Source organism: Giraffa tippelskirchi, chromosome 3 (assembly GCF_054371585.1).
Source record: "Giraffa tippelskirchi isolate mGirTip1 chromosome 3, T2T-mGirTip1v1.2.pri, whole genome shotgun sequence".
In the NCBI taxonomy this organism is placed as follows: Eukaryota; Metazoa; Chordata; class Mammalia; order Artiodactyla; family Giraffidae; genus Giraffa; species Giraffa tippelskirchi.
The window spans coordinates 29,244,068-29,266,098 of NC_137277.1; the positions used below are offsets into that span (position 1 = coordinate 29,244,068).

The 22,031-nt window shown below is 39.4% G+C and overlaps 1 protein-coding gene across 50 annotated transcripts in view; it reads right to left on the reverse strand.

The window, feature by feature from the left end:
* The window catches only part of NCOR1 (nuclear receptor corepressor 1), a 110,855-nt gene that overhangs the window by 52,726 nt on the left and 36,098 nt on the right, over positions 1-22,031 (reverse strand). For 39 of the 50 annotated variants that reach the window (XR_014080475.1, XR_014080479.1, XR_014080477.1 and 36 more), the window contains exons 6-17: positions 20,433-20,546; positions 15,219-15,275; positions 14,623-14,675; positions 14,263-14,289; positions 12,169-12,235; positions 9,698-9,870; positions 8,418-8,508; positions 6,372-6,550; positions 5,836-5,890; positions 5,060-5,161; positions 1,899-2,026; positions 179-396 (exon numbers count right to left, since the gene is read on the reverse strand). Coding sequence is in view for 39 of the 50 variants with exons in the window: in XM_081583704.1 (XP_081439830.1) it covers positions 179-396; positions 1,899-2,026; positions 5,060-5,161; positions 5,836-5,890; positions 6,372-6,550; positions 8,418-8,508; positions 9,698-9,870; positions 12,169-12,235; positions 14,263-14,289; positions 14,623-14,675; positions 15,219-15,275; positions 20,433-20,546 (1,264 nt within the window). In the remaining 11 variants the exon portion in view is untranslated. The remainder of the gene's footprint in view (positions 1-178; positions 397-1,898; positions 2,027-5,059; positions 5,162-5,835; positions 5,891-6,371; positions 6,551-8,417; positions 8,509-9,697; positions 9,871-12,168; positions 12,236-14,262; positions 14,290-14,622; positions 14,676-15,218; positions 15,276-20,432; positions 20,547-22,031) is intronic. The other 11 variants (XM_081583695.1, XM_081583710.1, XM_081583692.1 and 8 more) reach the window with 3 other exon arrangements.

Here is a 22,031-nt window from a genome sequence, read left to right on the forward strand (position 1 = left end):
GAAGATAGTCCCTAATAAGAGAGAAAAATGCCTGTGCTTAGACCCAGTATTTCCTTGTCTAAGAATTTAGACAATCTAAGAGGCTGCCAGTATCAGATGTCCCTCCTGCCGCACCCCAGCACTGAAACGGAATCCCAAACAAAATTCTGGCCCATTCGCTCCAGCCCTGTCCACTCACTGGGCTCTGGCGGTGGTGGCAGAGGTGGCGGGGGCTCCTCAGTGGCTGCAGCCGCAGCAGCACTGGCCGCCGCAGCCTCACTGGTCATGGACCTGGTTATCCGGCCCTTCCGGCGGCCCTGGCTATTGGCGGTCTTCCGGCCCCGGGGTGTGGCCTGCTCCCTCTCCTCAGTTTCTTCTGCTGTCCCCTCTGTCTTATCCTTTTCCTTGGTATTTTCTCTAGAAACAGTGGCCAAAGAACATTTTGTGTGATTTAAAAGTATACATACACCAAAAAGATTAAAGCTTTGAAAATACTTCAAACAGAAACTGAACAACCCCCACCTCCGCCAAACTCAGTTACCTGGAATAACCACTTGGGCTTCTCATCAACACAAACTCAATCCACCCGAAGACATGCCCACCCTCCCACCCTGCTTCCTGCTCCCTCGGCCCCAACTGCCTGATGATGACAGAACCAGCACGCTCACCATCACCCAGTTTACAGACCTCATCGCGCCTGAAGCTCTCTCCTGCACTTGTCACTCCCCATTAGTGAACCTTCCATCTCACTAACATTTCTCCCACCACCTGTGTCTCTATCACTGCTGCGCATGTCCAGAGCCCCAGCAGCCCAGCCCCAGCCTTTCACGCCTGCCTGCCTGCCTCCCACCTCTCCGTTCATCCTTAACTGCTCACAGAGCCACATTCTAGTGGAAGAGCTGTGGCAGGAAACCATTTCAGCCATGCTAATCCTACCTACTCCCAAACAGAGCCAGACCACTCCCTGGGTGAAGTCCACATCGAGCTTTAACGCTTTAAAACATATCGAACCCCAACCTCCTCCTACTTTTCTCCTGAGGCGCCTGATGTCCCAGTCTAATGAAACCACTATCTGCACAATCCCAAGGAGGCCTGTGCATCCACGCTACACCCTCTATTGTACCCACACTGGCCACTAGCTCCTGCATGAAGTCCTCTAGGCTACGCAGGTGGAAGAAAATCTCAAGCTCTTCTCAGTCTCCCAGCATACTTTACTGCTTCTGCACGTACCTTCCAGGGCATTTTCTTCTCTTGCCTAATTCCCCTCCCGGCTTATAAACTGCCCAAGAAGAGCACATGTCGTACGGTCTCTGCACCCTCCAGAAGACTGAGCTCTCAGAAGCAGTGTATGAGCACTCATTAAACAAACCAGGAATTTTAAGAACAAAGTCAAAACAAGATGTGGCAGTAACTTATGAGCACTTATGAGTAACTTATCACCACTGACTATGTGGTGAGGACAAATGTTTTATCTGAATAAGTAAAAAAAAAAACAAAAAAAAAAACCATAGGTTTCATCTTCCTCAAGTACAAAATTAGAATGGCCTGAGTATCCAACACTTTAAAAACCGTGACAATTTAGGCTGCTTTAACTGCCTCAAAATCAGACAAACCTTCAGTATTTCCAAGAAGATTAGAGAAATAACAAAATAAATATTAAAAAGAAACGAACAACTACACAAGCAACAACTACTGTGTATTATTTAGTCCATCCCTTCTGAAACATACTAGGTCATATCTGGCAAATAAGTCTATCAATCCAAAAGTTATACTTACTAGAATATTCCACCCCTTAATTATGTCAAATAACTACTAGGTGACAAAGCACACATCCCATTGATTTTTCTAAAATCTAAAATTTTATACTTTCAATAGATTCAATCTCATTTTCAAATAACAATAATATTTAACTAACTCACTTAGAGTCCTCCTTTTCATCTTTTTCTTCTTCATCTTTCTTTTCCTCCTCTTTTTTTTCTGTTTTTTCTGCTTTATCCTCTTCCTTTTCTTCTACTTTTTCTTCTTGTGAGGGTCGGGCAATTTGCTGCTAGAATGAACCATCATTTGTAAAGTTGGAAAGTAAAAGAAACAGCTCCTCAAATTGTAATGATAATAAATATCTATGCCACAAATTAAACTTATTAATTAATCCTCCACAATGTAACTAGGGGTCATGTATTAAAAATCAGTTGAAAGCTCTTTAATGTAGTCTGTATGTATTGCTTACAAGGGTACATACACACAAATGCTCCTTGTGTTTAGATCCAGAGAGGTGACAATGTTAGAATTCCACTTAGAAATCTGAGGTTGGTACTCTAATTCCAACATCTAATCTGTCACTTAAACATTTCAATTCTGCTGTGAAATTTGATAAACTATAATGTATCAAACCATTTCCCCTAGTATTAGATATTTAACATGTTGCCAATTTTTTCATCATTATGGATAATACTACAAGAAACCTCTTTATGTTGTTTGTCTTGGGGGAAACATTCATTTATCAGAATAGTAGACAGTCATGGTCATTATCAAGAATGAAGCAATTTAGAAAAATACTATGAATACAACAAAGTGAAAAGTAAACACTCAAATATATCTAAGCTGTAATTACAACTAAGTGACTATAAATAAGCACATAACAAAGACTGGGAGAGATAAGATACAGACCCTTATATCTTTGATGTCTCGACTGCTAGAATTGTGACTCTGAGAGAAAAGTAAAATTAAGTTTGTGTTGAGTTCTATTACATTTGTTTATTGAAGAAATCCAATGGCCTAACCAAACAGGACCATCCCAGGCACAGTCCCTCTTTCCAGCCTCTGCCCCTTCTCACAGGGTCTGCGCTCAGGCTACCCTCAGCACACCCAACATTTTCACGCCTTTGCCCCGAACAAAGCAAAATTTTCCTTAATTTTTGATGGAATCTCAAAGTCTTTTACCAACTCCCCAAAACTACCATTAGCTTTTTCCTTACAATAATTCTCTTCAGTCTTCTCCAGAAAATGTCCTACACTATGCCTTCTTCTAACCCAGGTGGAAGGAAGAAGAATCAGAACCCATCTTATTCCCGACCGCCCCTTCCAGGACACTGCTCAACCGTGGTGTTTAAAATCTTTTTACAAATTTCAGAAAGTCTACCTATGACACCTTTCTTCATCATTTAGTGTTAAGGACTGACTCTCAAAGTCTCCCAGGAACACAGAGATGACTTTATCACATGGCTCATTAGGCCTTGTCATTATTCTTTAGATCCAAGATGCTAGTCACTGCCTTTTCTATCAACATGATATCCTGCGTGTGAAATACTTTCAGGTCATGCCCATCAAAACTTCCCACAGGGCATCACCACCACCATCTTCAGTGGGCATGTGTCACCCCCAGGACCCTGCGATCTACTCACGTGTGCCCCCATCCCACCTTTCCACTGCTGCCAATCCTGCTTTCTGTCCTCACGATCTTGATTCTATGAATTTTTCCACAATTCACCAAGAATGGAATCCACTCTTCCACTATGGCCCTTTGGCTAGATTGTTTCAATACCACAACTCCCTTGCTGGCCTTATCTGACCTTCACAGCTTCACACCCTTCTAACTGCATGTTTCATTTTCTTTTGAGTATGCATTATCACCTTAGCGAAAACTAAGAAATCAGGAAGATTTTCAAATGCATATTCTCCAATTGTGACTAGTTCTGCTTTACAACTGGGAATGTTTCATTCACCCCAACTCACAAGTACGCCACAGTGGTCACAAGACCTGTTTCAAATGCTAGTAACCTCACCCCGCACCCCACAAAGGTAGCATTCATCTGTCATCTGAACCAATAAGATGGCACACCAATGACAAACTCAGCCGTCTGCCTAGCAAGTGAGCTGCATAACCCAGAAATGGTTTACAGCCCTGAGAAGTCATGGGGAGGTGTCAACTCAGCTGAAGACAAGGAAAGAGGGCCACAGTCCTCGGGTTTGAACAACACGTGTAACTGTATTCCCCCAATACTCTTCTGCCCCTAATACCAACCAGGGTCTTCAGGTAAGCAAACACCCCCACATGCCCTGCTGTCTGAAACCAGCCCGCAGCAGAACCTTACAAGCAAGGGGACATCTGTGCTCTGCACACACCACCCACCAATGCCACTCACTTACTAGGGTCTCAGTCCTGGCCCCTCACCCCCATCGCAGCTTCCCCGACCTCCAGCAGCCCTTACTCAGCTGACTCCTCAAACGCTCTATACTTTTCTTGACCAAGAACACTGCTTCTGAAGTCTGTGAGACCACATCCCGAGAGGTGGCATTGCTCTGGAGGAAACAATGACTCACAACAAACAAGACACTTCTGACCACACATCACGAGGAAACCTGTATCTGGAGATCAGGGTGACCAAGGAAGGCAGGCGGGGGCTGTGGAGAACCAAAGCGTGTCAGAACACTCATGACGGCAGTAGCCGTTTTGTTCACAGGTGCCACCGTCCTACGAGCAGTCTCAGGGCATGTGGCACACAGAAGAGCAGGAGGGAGCTGTGGCGGCAGCTGACCAGCTATTCGAAGGAAAAGAGCTTCTAAAGTTCTGAACTGCCACTGTGAAAACACACACTGCACTGCATTAGACACAATCTTCTGACATCTAGTGCTTCAACCCCAGAATTGAAGCTAACCTGAAATACTCAGGTTCCAAGTATTTTAGCAAACAACCCCTGACTCTAGTCACCTTACTCTACCTGTCCCCTTCACAGACCAAAGGACTGGAAAGCGTGGTGTATTCATTAAGATATCACAGTGTTTATATTTAATTATATTACAATTGTTAACTCTGACATGCACAATTTCAATAGCATGAAAATATAAAACTTCTCATTAATTTTGGTATGCAAGAAACTTAAAATGCATTCAAAATAGAAAATGCAACACATTAAATATATATTAACTTCAAAATAATCAAAGCATGTTCATAACATTCTAATTAATTTGATAGAAAGGTCAATTCCTAAAGTACAATTACAGAGAAAGCCCCTATTACAGAATTTTTCATCTTTATATTCCACCAACCTTGAAATAGTTTCGACACAATAATGAAACATACCTGGTTTCTCCCTCTGCGTTTTCCATAGTTCCTTCTTACTAGGGCTTTATAATTCTCATTTTTCTTGGTTAAGTAGTAATATAAAACACAATCAGGAACACTCTATTAAAAAAATTGTGGATGCAATGAGATTGAATTAAAAAAAAAATTAAGTAACATCTTCAAGGAAAATCTCTAGTGTTCTCAAAATATAAACTGGAGAAAAACACAAATGGCTAGCTCTTTAAGGCATATCTAGGCTGTAAAATATACATATATATAGTGTCTACTGTTTTGATGGACAATTACAGCTGCCTTAGTACAAATTATGTAAAAGATACCAGGAGCTATCAGAAACATTCAAGCACTTTCTTATTAACCAGTAACTAAATTCTCTTTCTTCTTCTGTATAAGTAAATATTCAAAATGTCGCTTTAAATATTTTGTTCATAAACCCAACATCCAAGAATACATTGTGGAACAAATTCAGGGAAAATCCGGACTCTGAAATTTGAATTAGAAGTTTAATGAGGTTCAGAAAAACACTGTAACCTGTGTGTTTTTAGGGAAATATAGTATCAGGTCATTTTCTTTAACCATGAAAATTAGTCTGTGTTGTGCTTAGAATCATCATCATACGATTATAAATACCACTATATTATTCACATAAGAATCTTATCTGTGTCAAGCCCTTTGCAAAAACTCTATTTAACTACTTCTGTGCTTTAGCACACAAAACCTTCAAAGCAGCAACCAACCCAAATCTATCAACAATCTCAGTGTAAACCATTTCCTACCTTCCTTTCCAAGTAAGATGCAATCAGTCCAAAGTTTTTTGGATGCTGGATAAACCTGAGTAAAAGAAAAACAACACACACACACACACTCTCTTTAATAACTTAAAAAGAGGTGGGGGAAGCCCTTGGGAATACAAATAAAATGTAGACTAATTCCTAGTGACTCCTAAAGGCCAATGTCCTCTTAAAGGGCACAGATTCCTGGGCAGAGTCCACCAGGAACTGACTGGATTGGGATACAGTATTACGCAGAAATCTATAACTTTAAAATGCACCCCCAGTGATTCTTACACCACTCAGGTTTGGGTACCACTCTTAAAATGCCTCCACAACTCTGTTCTAAGCTGGTACCTACATTTCCAACTATAAATTTACAGGAAGGTCGCATCCTATCTGTCTTCTCTGCCTCCCACATTATTCAAATGCCAAAATGGGGCCAAGTTTTGGGGGAAACAGTTCAATTTACAAGTAAATGCCAATACTTTTCACTAACTCATATAAGCTACTATTAGAGAATAATTTAAAATTTAAATTACTTGTCTTTAAAGATCTCCTTCTCATGGTCAGTCCAAACATTCATGAACTGCCTATCTTTATAAACCTTCATAGGGTCCTCCATGAGCCCATTCATGTTAATGAACTTGACCCGTCTCTGTTCAGCATCAAACATCATAGGTGGGATCACAGAGAGCTGTCGCATTTGTTTCTCATTATTCTGAAGGAAAACAAAGAAGAAATGCAGTTTACATAGAACTGAATTTAAAGAGGGCCACAGACTATCTTAACAGACACTGAAACACCACATATGCATTTTAATGACAACAGCAGTGGTACCATAACATCTAACATATGGTCATTATATACGGATCTAATACTCATTGTTATGAATAACAGGCAGAGAGGCAGAAAGTACATGTACAATTTTTTTTAAAATCCACCACTACAATGTGAGAAGAGTTCTTTCCTTAAACGCAGCAGATACTTCAGCTAATGGATCTTAGACCTAAAGGACACACAATGATGTCAGATCACTGAAGTAATGACCTTATGAAGCACTTATTAACATTAATATTGCCTCATTTTTATAAGTCTCAACATCATTTTTATAGACTAATAAAACAGAAAAATATGCAGACAGGAACCAAAATCTTAAGGTCATTGATTTTTAAATTAACTAAACTTACTGAAGTATTAAACACTTCTTGCTAATCTTACATAATCTTTCCACTGCAAATTTAACACGCTCATCCTTCGAACTTCAACTAAAACTTGGTTTCAGTTATACAATTTATCTTCCTAAGGCTTAATTCAGTAAGTTTATAAGCACAAACTTCCATGAGAAAACCTGTACTGAAAATTATAACTACTGACCCCGACACAAGGCTAGGTCTTCTTCTGAAACTCTTCTCCTAGCAGTGGACATTGCCTTAGTCAACTCCTGACAGAGTTTCTCATTTTACAGGGACTCTCAGGTGGTAAAGAACTCGCCTATCAATGTAGGAGACATAAGAGATGCAGGTTTGATACCTGGGTCAGGAAGATCCCTTGGAGGAGAAAATGGCAACCCATTTCAGTATTCTTGCTGGAGAATTCCATGGACAGAGGACCCTGGAGGGCTACAGTCCATGGGGTCGCAAAGAGTCAGACACAACTGGAGCGACTTAGCACATTCTACTTCAGTCTGTCTAAACATCAAAATGTGGTTTGGGATAGACACACTAGCTTGACATTCACCTCACCTAATACTAGCTTGGGTTGGTTACAGATGCCCCCCTTATAGAATCAGTTCAAACAGTAAGCAAAGAAATTAAACGCAGAGTTAGTCATCACTGCAGAGATCACAGCCACAAAGCCTGAAATGTACAGCAATATAATAATTGGCCTTGATTATTACTTAAGAGGACCACCCCTTCAGAACTGAGAGATGAGGTTTTCAAAAAGCCATATTTTAAAACCAAAACTAGCAAAAGTTAATACATGGCTTTTGGACCAACCTTCAGAGAGTGTGAACACAGCTATGAAGACTCAGTGCTAGAAACCGAAATTTATTCTTATTCAGAACTGATTTATTAACATCTTATCGATCTCTCCCAGGCTCAGCTGGCTAGAGATTCCACTCTAGACATCACCCCCTACTCCACCAATGAACCTCAGGTCCACAACCCAACACACAAACACCTGCTCCTTTGTTCTTTCAGGAAAATGGCAGCAGCAGCCCATCCTCTAACCTGCTCATCTTTTCCTCCCACTCCTGTCCTATCCATTTTGCCTTCTACTAATCTCTCCTATCAGGCCCCTCTTAACACATTTCTACCACTGTCGCCCTGATTCAGGCCCTTATTTTTAATCATAACAGCGTCCTCACCTCTTCCCAGGCCTCCCTGCTGCCAAAGCCATCTTCATAAAACGCCAATAAGATCTCAGGGCAGCCTTGTTTAAAACCTTCGATGGTTGGCCATGTACTTTGGAAAAACCCGAACGCCATAAACATTCTCTCATATATATACAAATAAACTCTTAGGTCATTGGGTATGAAGCTAAAATGCCTAATCAATTAACATGAATTAAATAAATTGTCTTACCTCCTGTTCAGAGAGCCCATCAATAATTTCAGAAATCTCATGTTCACTCCTAGCAATGGTGGCTGAAAGACCAGCTCCCCTCTGCCCAACTCTAAATATGAGGGAGAAATTGCATATATATTTAAAGGCCTTTTATAAAGAAAAAGTATCAATTAAATTACTTTTATATCAATTTGCTTTCTGAGTGGGACTAGAAGTCAGGGGAAAAAAACCCTAAAATGCTATTGAGTAACTACTTTCAAGCAAGATGTTTAAGTCATTTATCTATAAAATTAGTAACAATTTAAATGCTAAGATTTCTTTTTAAAGGTTACATGTCTAAATTCAAATGGCAGAACTGTTTGCGAGAAACATCTGGAAGACTAGTTATTGGTGTCATTTTCATTTCAAATAGCAGTCTTTTGTCTGCCTTCCACAGCACAGGATAGCAGACTTAGAAAACTACATAAAACATTTTTTAAGGGAGGGGAACAAAAATCCAATCATCACCCCTCACAACAACTTAACTATGGTTACCAGGGCTCCCATGACTCACATACATGAGACAGCAGAAAAGACAACTAAAGATTCTACCTTTGCAAAAGCACTTGTCCTCTAAAGTAAAAACAAATCAGAAACTACATACCAATAACAAAGAATTTCTTAATTAGCAAACAATTTAATAAGACTTTTGATTATGCTGTAAGGTAGCTAAGGACCATGAAACATTGTCTTATTCTTACTGTCATTTCAAAAGGAATGATCATTTTCAAGAACTGAAGAATTAATTTCAACATATTCACTTAAATTTAGATTCAACAGCATGATTAAATATAAAAAGTTACTAGATTCACCAAGACATAAACATTGCTAGTTGATAACGAAGTTTTATGTTCAAAATAAAAGTTCTTAGACTCATAGACGTAGAGAAGAGATTGTGATTGCCAAGGGGTGGGGGAGGGATAGATTGGGAGTTTGGGATTAGCAGATGCAAACTATTATATACAGGATGGATAAGCAACAAGGTCCCACTGTATAGCATAGGGAACTATATTCAATATCCTGGGATAAATCATAATGGAAAAGAATATTTAAAAAAGAAGATACGTATGTGTAAAACTGAGTCACTCGGCTGTACAGCAGAGATTGGTACAACACTGTAAATCAACTATATTTATTTAAAAAAAAGGAAAAACATAACAAAAGTTCTCTATGAACTTTCTTAATGGTTAGATTCAGGTGACAATAAATATTGTGAAAGATCAAAAATATGATTCAAAGAAAAACATCCAACCACTTACCGCTGAAACCGTTCTTGCTGTTCTCTCTGTTTTCGAATCTCTGGAAATTGCTTTTCATAGTACTCTCTTGTTTTGCTTTCTTTAGCTTTCCTCCGAGGGTTATTTTCTATTCTGTCCACTTTTTTCTCCCATGCCTCCATGAGCTGATCATAACGCTGGCAGATTTTTTGTTCCTATTAAATACCCGTAGCAAATTAATAATTAAACTAAACTCTGTGATTCTGACAAACCTAATACTTAAAAGCACAGGTTACTTCTTAAGGCTAAGTCAGAAGGACACTTGGCCTATGACTCAACTGTGAATGAAAAGGTGTCCTTGATCTGAAAGAAGAGAAAGACAGGCAGCTGTTTTCTATGAAGGATCCACACACAGAGCCTATTGTGGCTGGATTTCTTAGTCAACATTAAGACTACACAAATCAACAAACTACATGCTGAACCACTCCGATAACAATTAAGTCTTCATTGTCAAAAAAATGGAAAATGAGAAATAGAAACATGTAAATAGTTTGTAATCCCAAAGGCAAGCAGATTAACATTTTGTTGTCACCTTTCCATTGGTCAAAGAAAACATTCACACCTAGACCACCCTCCTACTGTTGGAAGTTCTGGTTACTTGCAATTTTTTCTTACTATAAATAATTCCATATGATGAACATTTTTACAGTCTGGAAAAGGCAGAAATTGGTTGTACTCTATGATAAAAAGAAATCCAGTAAACTACACAAAATCGAGAATGAATGCTTTTAGAGAAATGAAATGTGTGATCTCATTCTTTAAACAGAGAAGAAAGAACCCTGTACTGTGGGCATAGGACCATGAATGCAAAACAACGGAAGGTGTGAAAGGGCTCATGACGGCTCAGGAAGGGACGAGAGGGAAAGAGCTGTCCCCCATACTCCCTCCGTCTCCTCGACATCCGTCCACCTCCTGAGCCTGAATCTACCTTCATTTGGCTCTACTGCCAAGTCACCCCCTCGCCTCCTTCCTACACAACTCCCATGCACCCTGAGGTGTAACTAGATGCACATTCCCTTCCTAAGCTCAAACACTTCACAGATGACCTCAGCATCCGACTTCAAACCCCCTCCTGACCCTCAGGCCGTGCACGACCGGCCTGGCTCCCCTGCCCTGCCATGCTCCCTCCACTTCCCAGCCCTTCCCAAGCTTGTAAAAGTTGGCAGATGGCTGGTTTTCCTGTGAAACACCCCTCAGGACCACCTCTGTGCCAGCTGTACCCTACACACTCTCACAGTCATCTGGATGTCCTGAACCACCGGATGACCACAATACAGTAATCGCCCATGGCCTCATCTGCCCTGTTCCTCCTTAGACTCCCCGAGGGCTAAAGCCACGTGGCTATCTGCTCCCTTTGTAGAATAATGCATGGGCTCATTTTCAATTATTACACTGAATTATAAGGCAAATATTACTTTTAAGTTATAACTACACAGTTACTGATTCTCCTTACGAATCTTGGTGAGATAAAACACCTTGGTTCACTCTTGGAAAAGGGGAAACTGCCAGTAAGTATTTACTAGGCAAGTCAGTGAACATACAAAGTTCATAACTAAATACTCAGTGAAGCGTAAGAACAAAGTCTGGACCTCTATGTTTGTCTCTTTGGATAGCAAATTTAGCAATTACCACAATTAAAACAAAATTACTGGATAGAAAAAAAAAATACTTTAGCTAATTTATTTGTATGTGTATGCTCTTGGCCAAAAAAAAAAATTCAAGACTGATAATTTAAGAAAGTATCTGAAGGCCCAGACCGGCAAATTAGAACATTAGAAGTTATATACCAAATAAAAGCTGGTGACCCTTATAATTCATTAAACTAACAGGTCCTTAAATACAAGGTACAAGTTCATTTCTGATGTGAATCAAAGTATATCATTTATTCAGTAAGAAACCATTCAAATGAATTAACAGTCTAAAATTATTACGAACACACTATAAAAGAACAGTGGCATATTTTCTGTAACTTAATTTCCATGAAGATTATAACCACAAAATTTTTAGACCGCAAGTCATAATAAATACAAAGAACACCGTGAATTTGAAAAAGCTGAACTTTAGCTGACCCAGTTTCTAATAAGAAAGAACACTGATGCCTCATCAGCATGACCATCACTTACCCAATTTGTCTGAGGTTAAGAGACTAAGTGAGATCATCCTACTTCTCTTTCATATTTTTTTAAACTACTCACCATTTTCTTTATTTTGGCTAGATGAAAATGCTATACACAGATGACCAAGGAAATTTGATAATGATATTAAATGTGATTTATGATATCAAAATGTTACTAGACTTAGATTTATGTCTAAGTCACATTTATAGTCACAAATCAGCATCTGCTCTCAAGTGTGGTCAAGAACCGTTCTCACTAACAATGGGAAAGCGAATGCCTGAAGAAGCATGGACGGGAAAGCTGAATAAATTTCAGTGAACAAGGATAGGACCTCACCCTTTGTTTTCTTGCATGATTTCTTCTTTTAAAAAATAAAATGAGTTTTTTCCTCATCACCTGGTTTCTAGAAGAGAAAAATATGGTTGTATGACATTAAGAAAAAGTACAATAGTGCATTCACTTTGTTTTCAGAGACACTGAAAAACAAGCAAAGATCACTTAAGAATATACAATATAATCAAAATTAATCCTAATTTTTTCACCCTGCAAAACAAGACTCCTCTAATAATTAGGACTAAATTTCCTCCCATTCTATAGTAAGGCTTTAACACAGAAAGTTCATTTTCAACTATTACATTCATAAGGCAAATATTATTCTCAAGTTATAACAGTTACTGATTCTTCTTAAGAATCCTAGTGAGGTAAGCACCCTGGTTCACTCTTGGGAGGAGGGAGGTGGAGAGGAGGCTAAGCTTTCGCAGTTACCTCCTAACACAGGTCCACGCTGCCCTGCCTCCTCAGAGTGTACCAACACAGAGAGCTGACTCTGCCTTAAACAGAGGCTTTCTTCAGGCACAGAAACAACACAGTCCACTCTAAGAAGTCACGGGGGGCAACATGACAGGACAGCAAGTCCTCCCTTATAACTTAACAGTTTCACTTTTCAAATATGAAGCACTGTAACCTTCAAAACAATGGCATGCAGGTTCAAATATAAATATTTATACCCCACCTACTTCCAGAAAGGATTTCAAGCTGATTATTTAAATATAAATACACAGCCAAGGCAAGTAGAAGTAATTTGGGGGGTTATCTGCCACTCCGGACTAACAATGACACTGGCTCCACTCAAATAAGCATAAACAGTCAGGAGCTGGCTATATGGAAAAGGAGCCAAGAGATGAAAGAGAATTACTGAAAGGAACATTTGCTATTTCATACAAAGCAAATGATGGTGATGACAGAACAGCTACTGAACGATCCATACGGACACACGTAGCTGAGTAGACGGTACTTCACAAGGTGGTGTGCAGTGGAAGCATTGCCACGTATGCAGTTTGCTCTAGCTGTATTTATGTGCTACTCAATAGCAAAGGACAATCAATAAATATAATTCACAATGGTTCCTAAGAATTTACATGAAGAACTCCTTCTCAGGACAGTGTGCTAAGCACTATAGCAGGAAGATAGCTAATATGAAATAAATCAGACAGGGCTGCTCTGCAGCGACTATCAGGGAAAACAGAACACAAACATAATGGAAGCTTTGTGGAAAAAAAAAATTATTAAAAGTAGCCAACTAGATTTTATCTGCTATTCTCCTTTTTAAAAATGTTAGAACAGCTAAACAGTTCTAAAACAAGGTATATTTTATATGTTTTGCCTAACCTAGTTCTAAGGGTTGTCAAGACCATAGCAGCATCTCACAGAAAAATTCTAGGTATATGACTTTTATTATAAACCACTTACTTAACAAAAGTTAAAATCATTCAAATTTCAGTTTCTGTCATGCATACTACCATGCAAATTATATTTGCCACCAGTTCTGCAAAGTAGCCAACTATTGCATATACTCTCAGTAAGAAAAAAATTTTTTTAAATTATATTATATATATATATAAATATCAATGTGCTCATTAGTAACTGTACTAGTAAATAAGTATAATGTTCTGGTTATAGTTAATAAAACATATAATAAAGAAGAAATATCACATTTTTGTTACAAACTAAGAATAATTCATCTAAAATTCTCTTAAAATATGTTAATTAAAAAAAAAAAGATACCTATCTAGCTTCCTCTCTTACTTCAATCAGATCAAGAAATTAGGTTTTCTTTTCACTTATTTTCTTATTCCAAAATGTGCATCCAGAAAGGCCTGGTGTCTGGGAGGAGCAAGGCTAAGCCAGCTACATTGTGGAGCAGTCTCCGCACCCACGTGAGGGCTGAGCGCTTCCGAGGCACCAGGGCATGAAACGGCAGAAGGGTCTACAAATACCGTCATTAGCAAGAGTCATGGAAGGGATTTCCCTAGAATAGGATTTGAATAATGATAAAATGATCCGTGGCACTTCTACTTTGCAATGGCAGATGTGGCTTGGTGGGGGACGGTGTCATCACTAGTCTTAAATGAAAAAGCTTCATTATCTTACTTCATCATGCGCCTTGCAGGTACTCCACTGAAAAAAAGACAAAACAGGAGGCAAAAAATTCAAGCCTCAAGGTAAGCCATTTCAATGTTAAGTATCCATCTTTTTTACTAGCAGATCATAAAACCAGCTAGTTTTATGCAATCATTTATTTTATTTTTTGGCCTCGGAAACTCAAAGCTGTTACCCCAACCCCCAAAAAGCCAGAGGAAGATAACGTATAGTAAAACGACAGCAAATTACACAAATCTAAAACACACCTACACTACGTTATAGTACTATGTCAGCAGATAATGTAAAAATGGTCTCTTTATAGAATATACAGTCTTTAACTGAAGAACTCCAAAGACGATCAATACTTACGTCTTGATGTTCTCATGGTACACCTTGGTGTCTGACGGCTGGTTATAGAGTGGCTATAAAATAAACCAAACATTTATACACAAAATGTTGTACACTTGCCTACTAAGAGACAAAGACACACTCCCTACACATCAATGGAAGCTCAAGTAAAGTACAGCTAATGGGTCTACACACAAACACCCAGCCACAACCTCCAGACTTAGCTGGCCTCTCTGAATAACTCTGTCCACCCCATCTGCTAACAATGAAATCCACTGTAACCCATATTCACTTCACTAATAGATTTTTTTTTAACTCTGAAAGACAAAGGAGGATTAAATGCCATTATTACCCTAACAAGATGATTCAAAGAATTTTCCATTTCTGCTATTACTTCTTCCTCCTTCTACCTCCGTGATTTAATAGCTGCTCAGGCAAAAACATGATCAGGAAAACGCCTCTGCAAAGGTCCCAAGTTTGTGCACGTTATTTCAAGCTTATCGCCCTTACTGCCCGGCCACATTACTCTCATCCTGAATCAAGCGACCGTACTCCACCTTATCCCAAGAAAAACTGCTACAAAAAGAGCACTAGACACAAAAAAATTTTTTACTCACCAGTTCAACTTTCGGTCCAAGACCTTCAAATATTTTATGAGCTTCTTCTGCTTTTTTCTACAGATAAAAATATTATTATATTATATAATTAAAAATTACTTTACCTAAATGCAAAATTACTTCTAATTCAATAAAATTTACCTAAAGACAAATCTATAGTCAAACTTATCCTTACTTCCAAATATTCTTCTTTCATATGACAGGCTAAAATACTAATTTTGTTTTCATAACTCCTTCACCAAATCAGTCAAATCTGAACATGTGTTTTGAAAGCAAAACCCAAAGAATTGCTAAGTTCTTAAAAGCAAATAGATATTACTAATAAGATTCCAGGGAGAGGAAGCAGAGATTCACTATTAGAAATGAATCCCTCAAATATGTTTAAAACTTCAACTCTTAATATCTTTAAAAATGGTTTAAAAACACAAAATACCATAAAGTTGCCAATCTTTACCATGGTAGGCCAAACTGATCTCTTTGAAGAAAAGCTTATAATAAGCATGTTCTCTAATTTTAAGAAAACCTTGGTAATAACAGAGAAAACAACTAGTTTGAATTACTCAAAGTATTCATTAGCAAATAAATGTTGAATTATATACTTTTACATGCTTTTTTGGGCTTCCCTCATAGCTCAGTCGGTAAAGAATCTCCCTGTCTTGCAGGAGACCCCAATTCGATTCCTGGGTCAGGAAGATCCCCTGGAGAAGGAAATGGCAACCCATTCCAGTGTTCTTACCTGGAGAATCATGGACAGAGGAGCCTTGCAGGCTACAGTCCATGAGGACTCAAGAGTCGACACAACTTAGTGACTAAACCACCACCAAGTCTTTTTCAGAAGTTAAATCATCTAGACCAAAGTGCTATCTAACAGAAATCTACCTTTAATAGACAAATGAAATACAACAAAATTCGACACTCAAGCTGTTTAAGCTGGAATTCTACATTCAGCAACAGCGTCAAGGTTCTCAGCTCTCTCTGCCCAGCACGTGCTCACTGGTCACAAGGGTTCCCTGTCCACTACAGACTCCCACTGTCCACACACTGGGGCTGGGAACTCTCCAGAACTTCTGATGTGAGACGTCGTGGGAATGAAATCAAGCAGGATCCCCAAGTGTAAAGAAAGATGTTCCCTTAAAATAAACATTCTCCTTTTCATTTATCAATCAGTCAAAGATTTACTTAGCATATATTATGTGAAAAGAAGTATGTTTAACCAGTGTAGAAAGCTCAAAGTAGTGTAATGTACTTTCTGAACTCCAAGAAACTCAAAATGTTATTGAGATGAGAAATAAACCTATCAAAAATGTCAAGTACAAATCTGTAACAACCCATAAAATGTGCAGAGTGAACTCTATTTCTATCGACAATTTTAAGGCAGACTTGTCGCCTTTGGTACTATTAACGTTTTGGGCCAGATGTCTCTTTCTTATGGGGGCTGCCCAGTGCATTATAGGCTACTCAGCAGTACCCCAGCCTCAATCCATTAGATGCCACCAGCACTCCACCCCTCTACAAGTTGTAACAATCAAAAAAGTCTCCAGTTGAGAACAACTGTTCTCAAAAAGCCAAATGTACATACCAGAAAATTTAAATTTACTTACTTTAAGGCATGTATTAAATAACACACAAGTAACATAATCACAGGTGATAAATTTGGAAATATCTAGCACCTTCAATGAATTCTCTCTAGCTAATCTACACTTGCCAGTTTTTCAATTTGCCTTCTCGAGGCACTCTACCACTATACAGAGTCTACAATAAGAACAGGCAGGCCAAGTGGAACTGCAAACAAATAATATTGGTAGACAAGGGGGAATTATGTTATGGAAAATATTTACTGGTATCCTATTAATTAAAGGCACTTACCTCTTCAGAACTAATTTTAAAGCTGATATTTAAAAGGTGTTTGCATATCCCAAGATTTAAGTTTTGCAAAATTTTATTAAATATTTGACTTAATGTTGGCTTAACTGCTAAGAACAGATTAACCTATCAATTGTTTGGCAGAAATATTTTAATTTAAAACCTTCACATTTACATAATATAACTTTGTTCTAATCTACAGATAGAAGTAATTAATGCCTCAGACATACACTGAATATGTTCCCACGTGCCAAGCACCACTAGACCCTAAGGAAACAATGAATAAGACTGAATTCCTGGTGTAGGAGGATAAGGAGTCTTGGAAGGCTTCACAGAGAAAATGATCCTTGCGTTGAGTCCTGAAGTGATTGCACTCAACAGACAAGACAGGCAAGACACAGGGACGCCTGGCACTGGGGCAACATGACAGGGTAAAAAGCACTGTCATCAAGGGGACACTCACACCTGTTCTGGTAGCACTAAGAAAGGAATCCAGGCCCGCAGGCTGCCCAGGCAGGCATGTGAGCCCTGATGAAAAGGCTGGGCTACTTGGGAGAAAGGGTGGAATCAGCAAAAAGTTCCATTTGGAAATCACACTGGGGGTCTCAAATATGAAGGATGGATTAGAAAGAAAAAAAAGACTGAATGGCTTAAAATAAGCTAGTGCCAAAGGAGGAAGAGAGAAGCAACTGACCAGACCAACACTCAGGAGGCAGGACTGAGGCTCCTCATTGATTAACCACATCTGCAGAGTAGCAAAAAGAAATCAATAGTTTCCAGGACAATGGACTCAGTGACCAGGGGTTATTGGCACTGAGTACATTCTCTACTGTCAATCTCTCTTTCTTCTAGTGAAACTAGTGCCACAGTAACTTGCAAATCATTCAACCAAAACATAAATGTTTCTGAAAACTACACTCCACACCCCTCTTTCAATATGTATTATAACACTGAAATTAGAGCACTGACAAATGTTTTTGGGATCTACAACTGGGAAGGGTGACAGCAAATTAAACTATTGAAAATAGTCCAGAAGAGTGTTTAGAGACTAAATGAATCTTGGCCTCAAGTTTAACGATGATGCATAGCACTTTTTCTCTCAGTAAGACAGTTTTAAAGCTAACCATCAATGTGAGCAGTTTTCTGCTTCCCACTAACGTCCTAAATAAAAGAATGAAGTCGCCTCTCAGATCATGGCCCCAGTCTCTGAAGACATGTTAGGCTTAACTGCAACCAGCATGTGCTGCTGACAAACAAGACGGGGATGACCCTTGTCACCAACCACTGCTCTCTGCCTTCTGTGTCAAAATGGGTAAGGTCATTCATGAAAAGAAGCACAGATGGGGTGAAGGTCTGACAAAAGGTAGCTGGTGAGGAGAAAGGTTCGGGTAAGGGTCAGCAGTGAGGAAGGCTGCGCGCTCCACTTCCACCCCCGAGGACCTCCACCCTGCCCCCTGGGGACCCCTGCTACCATTCTAGGACCTACTGCACAAGCACTACCACAGCAGATGACTAGCAACAGCAGATACAAAAAGAATTTGTTTTAAAAGATTATTTCTATGGTTACTGAGTTAAAAACAATCTTCACTGTAGGTCTAATATTAACACAGATTTCAAGCTAGGTTCTTCTCTTCTAAATGTGTAACAAGCTGAGTGTATAAATGCTGAAGTGAGAAGAAGTGGTCCAAAAGGAACTTTCGGCTCTGCTGATGGGCATCGAGGAACACGTACCACACTAGCTAACGAAAAAGAGCACACATAGATAAATTAAACACAAACCGAATTCTCTGTCACATCCTAGTCAGGCAACTGCAGAACCCACTAACACTGGAACTGTTTATTAAGCCTGTAAGAGAAGGCTAATTAAGCAATTCAATCAACTAATAAATATCACTGGATTCAAGGTACTTGAAAAGTAACTCATACTAAGAATTCAGTGTTTTATAAAATCCTTTTCCATCATCACCAGCTCTGATCCTTATTTACTTTACCCTTGAGTCACAAATTGACCTGAAGCCAATCAGCCCACAGAAGGGCTTTATTGCTCTCCAGTGTGTTTTATAAAAGCAGGACACTTTCTATAAAACCAATTTTCCCGGCTTCTCCTAAACAAGGGAGCACTGGTTGACACACACTGGGCACATCCCTACCCTCCAGGCGTGCCCTGAGGGGTCCTCATCACTTACTCCACCCACTGCCTTTCACCCTCACTGGACTCACCTTCACAGAGGCTGTTCTGTCCAATAAATTGGACTGATTTTGAACCCAGTCAAGAAACTGGTATTAACTGCCCATATTTCTGCCTCCTGGTGACAATTACCATCATCTTGAGTATTGGGTGTCTGATGACTCAGTTATCCATCTATACACACACACCCATGCACACCTGACTCCAAGATCACTCATGTAAATGCTTACTTAATGACTAGCTCACAGCTGCTTTTCTCGAAGCCATTTCCTTCAGGATCTGGGATAATATAGCTGTAGGCTGCCTGTGTAAGATGCACTGATGTTGGTAACTCCACTCATAACAGAGCAAACAACTGAGACAATAATCCCCAACTTCTGCGTGATGGTTGCCTTTAGCTGACAAGTCAGTTCTCTAGCACAGTACACAAAGCATGGAATTCTTCCTTGAACGGGGGCTTCTGGAAGACTCATGATAAGCAGCTCTGTCGCAAGGTTCTCTTCACATTAGGGGGGAAGCTGGTTTCCCTTTTACTGCTAGTTCCTGGGCTGGATTCTGGTCAAAAACCAACTTCAACATCACAAAATTATTCATAGAATTGAGGTCCAGCTTTCCTAAATTTGTGGACACTTTTAACTATAAGTATGAAAGAAGAAATTGTTTTAACAGACCTAAAAAGGCAAGTCTACCTAAAGGTCAGTGGCCTCATACTTTATAACTAAAAATCAAAGTACACACCAACTCTCAGTTCTGAAGCAGATAATAATGCAAGTCATTCCCACATCCAATGACCCATTCTCTACTACAACAGTGTATTTGGCATCCAATGTCCCTTATAAAGTGAAAAACCATAGAATGGCTGTATTGTGTGCTACACACTTACTTAACACTATAAACAGGATATTTGGCTGATAAAATTATACTGTCAAAAATAAGTATTTATACCATATAACATGAATATATTAAATAATTTAAGACACAACTATCAACTTTTCTTCAGTACGTAAAGAAAAGCACCAAGCTTCAAAATTTAAGAACATTAAAAATTATAGCAGAAAGCAGGTTTTAATACAGTTAACATTACCACAGAACAGAGACAACTGGAGAAGGTACAACCCAGTGGTCTTCAAGCCCTGAGCCGCCAAGGAGTGGCGTGAACTTACCCGGTTTTCATCATAAATAATCTGGACAACACTGCGGTGCTTCTGCTCCACAGGAGGGGGGGACACAGGCTTCTCGGGCTCTGGAGGCTTCGCGGCCTCCTCTTCAAGCTGTTGCTAAGAGACCCAGAAAGGGAGAGTCAGGCATCTGCTGCATGTCAGCCCCACCAGTAATTATTCACCAGAGACAACACGTGCTTCTGAGCAACACTGCTGATTCTACAGGGTAATCACTTAACCGACAAGGGTCTAAGGACCCAAAGGCCCTAATGAACCCAATCAGATTTATTTGGACTAATAACAGCGTAAGTCATCTTTTGATAGATAAACCTTTTAGTATTCTAATTCTGATAAATTTAAAGCAAAATAATAAGGGAATCTAACAGCAAAGAGAAATAATGCCTTCTTCAATGAACAGTGCAAAGAAATAGAGAAAAACAATAGAATGGAAAAGACTAGAGATCTCTTCAAGAAAATTGGAAATATCAAGGGAATATTTCATGCCAGGATGGGCATGATAAAGGACAGAAACAGTAAGGACTAACAGAGGCAGAAGAGATTAAAAAGAAGCAGGAAGAGTACACAGAACTATGCAAAAAAGGTCTTAATGACTAGGATAACCACGACGGTGTGGTTACTCACCTAGAGCCAGACAACCTGGAGTGTGAAGTCAAGTGAGCCTTAGGAAGCACTACAACAAACAAAGCTAGTGGAGGTGATGGCATTCCAACTGAGCTATTTAAAATCCTGAACCATGATGCTGTTAAAGCGCTGCACTCAATATGCCAGCAAATTTGGAAAACTCAGCAGTGCCCACAGGACTGGAAAAGGTCAGTTTTCATTCCAATCCCAAAGAAGCGCAATGCCAAAGAATGTTCAAACTACTGCACAACTGTGCTCATTTCACATGCTGGTAAGGTTATGCTCAAAATCTTTCAAGCTAGGCTTCAGCAGGATGTGAAACGAGAACTTCCAAATGTACAAGCTTGGTTTAGAAAAGGCAGAGGAACCAGAGATCAAATTGCCAACATTCCCTGGATCACAGAGAAAGCTAAGGAATTCCAGAAAAACATCTACTTTTGTTTCATTCATTACGCTAAAGCCTTTGACTGTGTGGATCACAACAAACTGTAGTAAATTCTTTAAGAGATGGGAATACCAGACCACCTTACCTGCCTCCTGAGAAACCTATATGTGGGTCAAGAAGCAACAGTTAGAACCTTACATGGAACTGACTGATTCAATATTAGGAAAGGAGTACGACAAGGTTATATACTGTCACCTTGTTTATTTAGCTTATATACAAAGTATATCATGTGAAATGCTGGGCTGGATGAATCACAAGCTGGAATCAAGATTGCTGGGAGAAATATCAATAACCTCACATATGCAGATAATACCACTCTAATGGCAGAAAGTGAAGAGGAACTAAACAGCCTCTTGATGAAAGTAAAAGAGGAGAGTAAAAAAGTTGGCTTAAAATTCAACATTCAAAAAACTAAGATCATGGCATCTGGTCCCATCACTTCTTGGCAAATAGATGGGGAAATAGTAGAAGCAGTAATAGACTTTATTTTCCTGGGCTCCAAAATTACTGTGGAC